Raw genomic sequence first — 11,211 nt, 5'->3', positions numbered from 1 at the left:
TTATATATATATATCTAAGAAGGAACACAGTATTAATTTTCAGAAATCTGCATAGTATTTAATATATCTGAAGTTGAAACAAATAGTGTGTCATCTATAATTTAAAACAGAACCTTAGAAGCAATACAGACAGATGAAATAATTAAAGTACCATCAATTTCAACTGAAGAGAGGGATTTGCTCCACAATGAGTACTGTTTCCTGGCTGTACCTTAACATTAGAGCATCACATTTCTCCATTAAACTTGCCTTTAGGGGGAAAAAATATAAATGTACTTTATAGGACAGAAATTGGGGAAATTTGGTTTGACATATATTGTAAAAATATCGGTACCTACAATGAAGAAGGCAGAGACTTTACAGTAATAGAGATTATAATGACAGGGAATGAAGACATGGACCTGTTCTGCTTGCAGCCACATAAGGGTGTTTCTGTAATGTAAAATTGGCCAGTGGCTTGGCTTTATAATATCATCAAATGTTAATATATTTTTTTAACCCATGTATCTGAATATACTCTTTTCAAACCAAGTCTTGTAATGAAAAGAGGTGCCGATATAGGAATTTCTGTTTTTACTGTTTCCTTGTTGTATGTTGCTAGCTTCCCAGCAGAGAATCATGGGAAACCTGTCCCTCACTTCTGAATGATTTGGCCATGCAGGCCAACACCCATTTAGACTGGACATAGATCATTCATCTGCTTCTTTGTCCTACTAGTTCCTATGAATTGTACTGTATCAGAATATAACCTTCATAGGTCCTCTCCCCTTCACAAAGTACTTCATTTTATTCGTAGGACAAATACATTTTCCCACACAGAACCTCCAAACCCTTTTGTCTTGCTTGTTTCTAACGGGCCTTTTTCCAGGACTGTTCCATAGTCTGTCATTTTGGCAAGGGGAACTTGAGCTTATTCACATTTAGAGTAGGAAAGACACAGTATGATTCTTTTATAAAGATTTTTGAAAAAATATACATAGAGCCCTGTGTTTTTCCCCTACCTTTTCTGGAGCATTTCTTCATGAGCTCTGATTCCACCTTTACCTTCTAGATTAAAAGTTCCAGAATGCTTTTTCTTTCTTCCTGACTTTAATCTGAAATAATCCCTCTGTGTAAATTTGTATGAATAGCCAAGAAGGAGGAGGATTAGGGGCATTAATTACCATGGTTAAAACAGATCAAAGTTTTTACCTTAGTGATATAGAATCATTGATACCATTTGGGTTTTGTGGTTTTTCAGCATTGTTTGCATTTTGTTTTTCTTTTAGCAAATTTAGTGCCAGTTGTTCCAGCTGAAGAGCATCCTAACACTGGGAATAGTAGTTCCACTGCAGAAGAACCCAAACAGTTTCCTGGGATTTTTGGTAGAATTTGCTTTTGCTGTTTATACTTATCCTTTTTTAATGCAGACACTCCTTGGCTTGTGCTCTCATTTTCCCATTTATTTGATGTTAATTTAAATACGTAAGCACAGTGAAGTTAGTAACATTAAAACTGGCTTCATAGCCATTTTGTTGTTAGTCGTACGTATTTTGAAAAAGGCTTATAATTGCAAAGGTTAGAATGTCTGCTAGTAATACAAAAATAACCTTACCAAACTATGTTTAATTTAAATCTTACATCAGTAAAATTAAAAAAGAAAAAGGAATACATCCCAAAGTTGCCCCATCACATCAGTTTCCTATGCCTTTGGGACTTAAAGAAATGCTGCCTTTTAGAAGAAGTAATGCTGGCATGGAGCATGGCAAATGGGTACCAATCATAGCTTATTTTCAGAGCTTCTTTTTGTGTCTAGACAACCTGTCACTTACTGTTTCATCCCCACTTTTTTTTTCCTTTTAGTAAATTTGTTGCCAACTGCTCCAAATGAGGAGAAGTCCAACACTCTGAACAGTAGTTTCCCAAAGGAGGAGCGCAACCAGTTTCCCATTTTTTTTGGTAAGAGTTCACTTCTGCATTTCTTAGCTCTCAGTCTTTTATACGTGGTCTGGATTATTTCTCCATTTCCACCCATTTTCCAACATATCTGAGGCTAAATAATGGGCTTCCATCTATGTCAAATGTTTTGATAAGCAGAAAAAGTCAAAGGAAAGGAATATATTGCCACTTACAGGTTTTCCATAAATATCATAAAGTGAAAGACTGAGCATTTCTTTTCTTCTGGAAGTGTGTGCTTCCTGAAGGTCTGGTAAATACAAAAATTTAAAGACCAAGAGCAAAAGCAGTGATGCAGAATTTGCTTAGTCAAAATTAATATTTTTGTGGGGATCTAATGGGCAGCTGATTTAAAGCTCTTTTTACCTGTTAAAAAAGGACCATATTTGGATTTTGAAATATGGCACAATATATTTATAGTAAATTTTTGTTTTCACTAAGACCATATTAAATTAAGTTTTTGGTTTGAGTATAATTAAAGTGAGTGTGAATTAATTTTGTCTCCTTCAAGGTATTTTTGCACTATGTACTATAATGCAGATGAGAATCTGGACCTTTACTGTAGAGGGCCAGTTTTTACCAGTTTCTGCAGGTGGATCCTGTCCACTGTAGATTGCTGGTACTTGCTCACACTGTAAGGATGATTGAATTTGAGGCATGTCATTTTTATGATCCACAGTTATGCAAGAGGAAACAAGAAACAGTTGGAAAAAGCCTGAGCGTTCTTACCAAGTATTTCTATTGTTTTTTTGCATTTACACTTACTTGTACTTTTGGGTATTGAGTGATGGTTTACAGATTCATTAGAGGTTTTGCACTTTGTATGATCTGTAAGATAATGGGCATGTAGGATAACAATCCTCTGCTCTTTGCTTAAAATGGTATGTCTAATAAAGCTTGAATGTATGTTGTATTCTATTTTTTTGTCTGGACTGTGATCTACATGTACAGTTGGGTTGAGGTAAGCTTCTGTGAGAGTTGGATTGTTTGTTTACCACATACAAAGCATGAATCCACTCTGTTATTAAAATGAGTGAATATAAAGCAGTAAAGCTTTTGGAAGCATTTTACTGAAAAATATCTGAATGATTTAAGGCTTGCTAATAAGTTCTAGGGACATAAGAGCGTACATGTTCCCTGAAGATTTTTTTACTCATAATATGAATCTACAAATCCCTAAAAGAAATAATCTGTACAAGCAAAGGGGCGTGATTCACTGTGTTTTCCGAGAGGAAACTGAAGGGTTCTTGGTTGTGTCAGCAATAGTGAGTTTTCTGGTAGAGCAGATTTTGGGAGAGAGAGGTGAGGGTAAGAGAAAGGGAAGACTTGAAGGTTGGTGAAAGAAAGTGTCAGGTAACAAGTGTTGGTGGAGTCAGTGTAGCTGGCTGAGTCAGGTAGGAAACATGACCTTGGAAGGGCCAGTGTGTTTCAGTGCAAAGTCTGAAGATGTCACAGGTTCTTCCCTGCTATATAACCTTTGTCTGTCTTGCACTAGCCTGCCCCATGCGGCCACCTGCTGCCATTCTGTTTGTCAGCCTGTACCTTTCAGGCTGCTGGGATGGGCTAAAATCCTGTGCTTTTCTGCAGTCTCACTACAGGGAGAGGAAAGGGCTCGGCCAAAACTGACAGCTGATTTGTCCACAGAGACGGGGGGAACATAATTTCCATTCCAGCTATTCCTAGAGGCAGAGGTGTAAACTGAAGTTGTGAGATAGAGCTACCTCACGCAAGCATGCACTGTGACTCCCTGTGGCCCTCAGTGAGGGACAAGAATCAGGCTCTGCACGCATGAGGTCAGGATGACTCGAGTGGCTGATGCCCATCTTCTCAAGCACAGGCAAAGTAGCTGGTCTGCCACAGTAATATCTATTTTGCATGTATGTTGGCCTGGCTGTGTATCTTCTTTTTTTGAATATATGACTGCTGTTAAAAAAAAAAAAAACTTGCAAGAAGTTGTCTCTTGTTAGAATACCTTACCTCACAATTGAAATGCTATTTCATTTTGATTTCAGTAAAAAATGCATATTATGGGTGATACATATGTCTCTAATGATGTCAGATTTCCAACAAAGTTGTTGATGGCTCTTCTAGACTCTTCTATGGCCAAACAAAACAAACTTTTTTTTTTTCTGCATATAAATGTGAATCTTCTAGTGCTATCTCTCAGCAATTAACTTTCTACAGAGAGTGAAAATTGCTCTGGTTTTACTCTGCTGCAAGATCTGAGTAACTTTTATTCTGGGGAAGTTAAGAGAAAGTGAAGCCGAGAATTAAACCTTTCATTTTTAGTTTATACGAAGTGATCTGTGGTAGGAGATTGAGAGCTATACTCTGATTTGTGAGATCTAAGTGGGATGCAGGATCAAAAGTCAATTTTCAACTCCGCAAATATGGAATGGCACACAGTGGCAGTTCCTGTTATTACTTCTCAAAGTCAGGGCCATATCTTTTGCTGATATAAATTGACACAGTTCTGTTCACTATAATGGATCTGCGCCAATTTATACTTGTAGAGTACTGTCAAGTGCAGATGACTCATTATTTTTGTAATAGCCTGTCTACTTGAAGATTCTTTTGATTTCTTTTTGCTGCAGCCAGACATGAGATACTGAAGTCTGCATATATCAAAAATCTGTCAGTAAATCTGAAGCTTCATGAATGTCACACACCTGTGTCTAGCAAAAGAGAATGCAGTAAGCATTATTTCTCATCTAGCTCACCAAGATAATTTTGAACTTCTTTTGTACTGTGATCGATTAATGGTTCATTGTCACACAACCCTAGCTAAGCCTGAGGGTTAATGATTATTGTTGCAATGCAGGGTTGGGATTATTTTTTTATAAAATTTTGTATAAAGCAGAATATGCATGCTTCAGAGATTCTGAATTATGATCATGTCATCTGTTTACAGCATAGAGGGGTCTCTGGATTCAAGAAAAGGCTGTATTATAAGGATTACATCTTAAACCATATACATTTAAAGATTGTTTCGGTAGCAGTGAAGGGTTAGACACAATGGTCTTTTTATAGGTAAGAGCAATAGTCTTTTTTTATTTACCGTTTATCTCATATAATTAGTTTACCTAGTTTTTCAGAAGCAAAATATCAAATATTGCAGTTCTCTGTCTTATTCTCTCACCAAAACAAAATCAGTCCAAACATCTGCATCATCAAGAAAAAGAAGCAACAGAAAGATAATATAACAGAAAGATCTACACTATATTTTGCTGTTGTAGAGCCTGAAACCCATTTGAGAAGCTCCTGCAGGCTAGTGGCAGGAGTTCCAGTTCCCAGGCTCCACTTGAGATGGGTTCCAAGGTCTAATTTCCTTCAAAAGTTTTTGATGGAATTGGCATGTTTCTGAGGAGCACGCTGTTTTTGACTAACTCAGCTTGGAAGCTTTCATTTCTCCTTTGATTGTATGAATTGTAAATTTTTTCCCATGCCTGTTCATGACCCTGACTTACGTTGTATATTTTTGGTGAATAATATACATAGCAAATCCAAGTTTATGAGCTTGCTATTGGATATTTAAAACCTGTTTAAATCAGATGTTTTGGATAAATAGAAAAGCATGAGCATAAGGGTGAAGCCAGAGTCTTAAATCCTGTTGCTGTCAATGTAAATAACCAGTTGATTTCTATAGAAATTGCATCAAAGGCCATAGGATGGGACACGTAGTTGCAGGTATAAAAAAGTTAGAAAGCATTTAATGACATTTATTAATTTTTAGTTATGTAATGAACAATGCAATTTGCACAGTAAAAAAGAAATTGCTAAAATGTAATTAAATTGGGGAATTGACTTAGATAGTGGGACATGTATTGCTATTTTTTTTTTACTGTTTTCAGTGGGTACCCCTCCTCTGTGTGGTTTTGTGGGTTGTGGGATTTGCTTCTTCCTTTTTATTTTTTCCTTGATAGAAAAAGCAGGAGATAAACATTTCAGCAACTTAGAAAAATGAGGTTGTAAAGCCAAAACATTTGAGAGAGAAACTCAAGAACAGGCATGGTATCTAAACTTACTGTAACATCATATACACAAGTACAGCATTAGAAGCTGGGGCCGAACAGAGAAAACTTACCTGGATTTAATGCTCCCAGAGACTGTGTTAACATACTGGCTCACAGGCTTATAGATTGTCTTGCCAAGAGAGATGTTGGATTGGTCATGACGCGGTACATATTTTATGTTTACGATAACTTAAAGTTACCAGATCTTTTAGTGTTCAGTACATTAAAATCAATTCAGGATTTTTATGATCCTCAGCAGACAGGAAATTATGATAAGTCATTTCATTTTCATTTTAATATGTTGTTAAAAAAAATTGCTGCTATATAGCAATATGTTTTCTTCATAGATTGGTTGCTTCTGTGAATATAAAGAATATGCAGATATTTTGAAGATGAACAGGAATAGTGTTTTGTATCTGGGGCATTTATCTGGCAATCATCTAGACAACATAATTTTTTTAAATAGTACAAGAGGGATTCTGAATAGCATTTGGATGCTGCTCTGCCAGTTGTGTTATGCGTACATAGGTAATACTTATTCACCAGTAACCACATCACTGGCTCCACGGCTCCCCTAAAGCTTACAGGCATGAGAACTCCTTCACGAGGGGTCTCTGGAGTCTCACTGGAAAGTTCTACATACCAGATAAGTAATTTACATTACAAAGTATATATTTAAATTCTGTTATATAATTAACAAGCTTATGCCGTTTGGCCCTTTCATCACTGGCAAGCCTTTCTGGGTTTTTTTTTTTTTGTTTTAAGTTCAGAAATTATCAGGTTAAAATAGGCAAGCTTTTTTTTTTTTTCGTTAATGTTGCTGAACATATGCTTTGAAAGCTAATATTCTCTCCAGTTAGAGAGAAATTAAATTAGTTCTAAGCACAAGAGTTGTCAGAGCGGTACCGAAAGCATTGCATCAGTTAATTTAACTACCGTCATCATTGTAAGTGAAACAGTAGGTTTAATATAAATTGTATCACATTGTAGGCTCTTACTCTGGATTCAGAGTGAACCCTACTCTTACTGTAAGTTAACAGTTATAAAAAGAAGTTAAGTAGTGTTCATTTTATAACCTGAAACTAACTTAATCTATCTTGACAAAACAACTCATGTGTCAGTTTTTGCATTTCAGGATTCTTTTTGAATAGTATGATGTTGCTAACACATCTTCAAATAGATTATTCATTTCATGTTGCTGTCTTAGCTTTCCATAAATCACCATTCTATTCATTTCCCAGCAATTTTTCATACTTTTTCACTATGAAAGTTCAGTTATTATACGTGGCAGATGAACATTTTTCGGCAGGTGTAATATGTGTAAGACAAGTAAGATATAGCACGTTCTTTTGAGATATTTTCTTGTCAGCCTCTTGAATTTCCCAAGCTAATTCATAATTTCTTGCTTTCAGCAACTCATCTGTTGTAACTTAAATTGTTCCATAAAGTTTTTACTGTTTTTTTTACTCTGAAACACTTCTACCTGGCTTTGTAACTTCAAGAAGGCTGTGTGACTAGCTTCACACTTCCATTTATGCGCTCAGATCTCAGCTATCTCATTTCTGCTACTTCTTGAAGGAAAATGGTGCTCCTCTAGGTCCTCCATAACTGATGATATAATGGCTCCCATTCAGTTTCATGCATCCTGTGCAGCAATTGTGTCAGTTCTGATTTTGTGTATGAGTCATCCAGGGTGGTAGATGATGGAGTTTCTCCAGGTTTGGGAATTCTGGCACGGATTTGCTTCTTGAACTTGCTCCAGTGCCCAAGTACTTCGGATACCTCAGGTTCATCTTCCGTTGTTTCAGTTCTCATACTCTCACTGGCGGCGACACTAAAGAAACAAACCATCAGCCTACTCCTGGGAATGGTAAAAACTTAATAGCAGCACTAAAGCACCAGCATCTCGGTCACTTTGTGCACTTATTCTTCACATACAATGCTTTGTTATTCTGTGAGTTACAAGCTATTTCTTGATAACTGCTCAGTGGTTTCCAATAGACCAACTTCTATTATTTAGGTCAAGCTTTCTGTATGCATATGACAAACCCAATATTAGGTATTGAATCTTACATTGGAAATGCTGGGCACTTTAACCTTCTATTTGATTTCAGAATATCTAGCAGTAATTAGGAAAATTCACGTCATTAATTATCATAAATTTTTACTGTGTTTTTAAAGCTGTCCAGGTTTAATTTTTTCACTTCACTTTCTACACATGCTTCACCTGAAACTTCTCTAATTGAATTTGAATACAATTCCTATCACAGAAATTGCAATTTTATCGCTAAATATGTAAGAAATAAGCCTTGCTTTCAGGTAATCTTTTGCTGGCTTTTGAAATTCAAAGAGAGAGTAACATTTGCTGTGGTATTTTTTGTAATCATAAAAAGACAGATGCTTATGTAAATTATTCTGTATTTTCAGGAGACCACAATTGAGTTTGACAGTGATTTTAATATAATTTTCAAAGTCCTCTAAGCTTCAAATCTCATATATAAGATAAAAATAACAGAAAACTTGTAAACTGCAGTGTTGTCTCTAATCTTGTTTTTTCTTGGTGTTTGTAGAACCACCCCCTATCCCTTCTTTGTGCATGACCCCTATGGACAGAGGACTTTGTAGAGCCAAAGAATTAAGATTTTTCTACAACTACTCAACTGGAAGATGTCATCCATTTCGCTACAGTGGTTGTGGTGGGAATGAAAATAATTTCACCTCCAGAAAGTCATGTTTGAGGATCTGCAAGAAAGGTATGGGAAGTGATACTGCCACAGCCTATCATCAGAGGTAAATATTATGCAGGTTGAAACATTCTTGCAACTTTTGGTAGTAAGTGTTGCCTGATAAAATATAATAGTTGAAAGTCTTAGAAAAGTGAAAATAGAAATCAGAAGAGACACAGAGCTAGAAAGATAAAGATGGACAGTAAAATACAGTGTACAAGAACAGAAATAAGACAACTTGGCATTTGTCAGGCAGATGGAGACTCTAGGTAAGACCATGTTCTTTTTTCTTATTTTTTTCTTGGAAACAAGACTTGTCTCGTTTCTGATAATCTTGGATGTGTTAGTCATACAGCATCTAATCTTACTTTATTTTACATTTAGGATTCAATAAAAAGAAAGGTGAAAGAAGATTAATAAAAATCAAGAAGAAGAAAAAGAAAGAGTCTGTAAAGCCTCTGGGCGAGGAAATCATCCCTGAAACAATACAATTTTGATTTTTGTGGAAATGTGAAGTAAAGCACTATTCACCTGTGAATGAAAGAGCTCAGTGTGCACCATTTAAATATATTTACTGTACTGATTGTTTTGATTACATATTATTAAACTGCTTATATTTTTATTATGTATTCCTTATTCATGTTAATAAACATTACCTTTTACCTTGATAAAGGCTCTTAAATTGTAGTTTGATAGTATATTATTGTCAGAGCTGAAACAGGACAGAACGAACTGTGGGTGTATAACTGATAATGATTAAAAAGTAGACAAGATTCAAATTTATTACCCCATTATTCTTTTTTGAAATCTATTTTTTGTGCTAAAAAAGGCATAATACTTGTCACAGAATAATTACTTGTCAGGCATGATTGTTTCAATCATAGAAAAAAAGGTAGGTCTATTGGAATAAAGAGGAAATAGACACTGGGTTTGTTTTTATCAGATTTATTTTAGGTTATACAAGCTAAATTTAACTCCATCAAAGTGCATGTAATTGCACTATTGTAAAATGAATGCAAAAAAGGAATTAACCCACCAGAAACCATAAAGAGAGTATTAATGTTGTAAATATGTGAAGCAATGTGACAGATATTTGTAAATATTTAAAAATATATTTGCTGGAATAATTGATTTTTATTCTTTTTACTAAAGTGGACTTAACGGCTAGCAAGTTAATAATTTCCAGAAATACATATTAAATTTTTACAAAAACCAGAACAAATTCCTTTCATAGAAATAAGTACAGTTGCTTTAGCGATAACATTGGCATAATGTTAATAAAGTCTCCAATTGACTTTGAGGGGTTTTTTTTTGGTTGGATTTTGATGGGGTTTTTTAAGACTGATATGAAACAGTGGTACAATTCCTGTCCTTCTCCAAGGCACCTCTCTGATCTTGGCTAAATCTTTTGTAATGAGATTTTTTTATTTTAAAGGAAAGAAGAAGTTCAGAAGAAGAAGAAGGAAAAAAAGGTAGTTGTTTTCCTATTAAGGTTTGTAGAAGCACTTCACTGCCTATGAAACAAAGGATAGCAGGATATTTTTGAAACTCTTCTCTGTCTTCTTTGATGATGTAAGTCTTTTGTTATGTATCTTATTTTCTCTTCATGCTTAAAACTGTTGAGGATAGTTACACAGCTGTTTGTGAGATGTGTTGTGGAAAAATAAGGAGCTGAAATAGATATGGGTGGCTGAGATACTAAAGCAAGGAGCAAGGACAACAATGACAGAAAAATGAATGATCTGTTGGACGAAGGTGCCTGTGCACTATGAATCTCATGTGTGATTTCAGAAAACCTATGTTTTATGTGACTAATGAACTTTAGACTAACTCCACAAAGAAGCTAAACTTTGCTGCTCAAAATGAAAGCATTTATGCATTCTAAATATCTGAGTGAGGGGGTGAGTAAAAGTCACAGATTTTTATACAGATATCTGTCAAATCTCTTTTCTGGTGCCTGAGTCCCTTTTAATCTAGGATCTATTAAGTCTGATTTGAAAAATGCTCCTGAAACTGAAGTGTACACCAGAAAATACTTGTGTAGAGTCTTGTCATATAAAATGTATGAGCACCACAGACTTACAATGCAGTAACTATATAAATCAGACAAGTGCAGTTCTGACAGAACACTTGCAAACTCTATGTAGGCTGCTGAAAACCAGTAACAACAGTTTTCTACACAGAATTAATTTGGTGCATTGTTACCTGCCAATTTCAGTTCCAGTTTGATATATTCCCATTCCAGTTCATCATTTTTGTTGACCTTACTCGCCAGGTATCATCTGTACTCCGTGCACTAGGAGCAGAGTCTGTAGATGTGAGTTGCACTGCACAGGAGCAGAGCAGTAGGTTAAATACTTGCACCAGCTGGAATTTGTCGTTGCAGACAAGTGGAGAGCCCACAGTCTGAACTGCTCCCAGGCTTTTCCACTTGTAGCATAGCAGCCACCTCAGCACACCAGTGTACATGGCCTCCGAAAGCAGGAGTTGCTTTACGCACACCAGGTATTGGAGAGTAGTGTAGCAGAGAGGGACCT

At 35.8% G+C, this 11,211-nt stretch overlaps 1 protein-coding gene across 1 annotated transcript; it reads left to right on the top strand.

The window, feature by feature from the left end:
• Positions 1-1,268: 1,268 nt before the first annotated feature.
• Positions 1,269-9,171, top strand: LOC104471010 (tissue factor pathway inhibitor-like; the record flags this gene model as incomplete). Its single annotated transcript, XM_010086181.1, has 4 exons — positions 1,269-1,364; positions 1,843-1,938; positions 8,519-8,701; positions 9,059-9,171. Coding segments are annotated over 4 exons (488 nt in total), but the record flags the coding sequence as incomplete, so codon positions are not given.
• Between the last annotated feature and the right edge of the window lie 2,040 nt (positions 9,172-11,211).

Source organism: Pterocles gutturalis, unplaced genomic scaffold (genome assembly GCF_000699245.1).
Source record: "Pterocles gutturalis isolate BGI_N339 unplaced genomic scaffold, ASM69924v1 Scaffold53950, whole genome shotgun sequence".
Taxonomy (NCBI): Eukaryota; Metazoa; Chordata; class Aves; order Pterocliformes; family Pteroclidae; genus Pterocles; species Pterocles gutturalis.
Note: the sequence above shows the minus strand (reverse complement) of the source record. Positions and strands in the feature narration are given on the sequence as shown.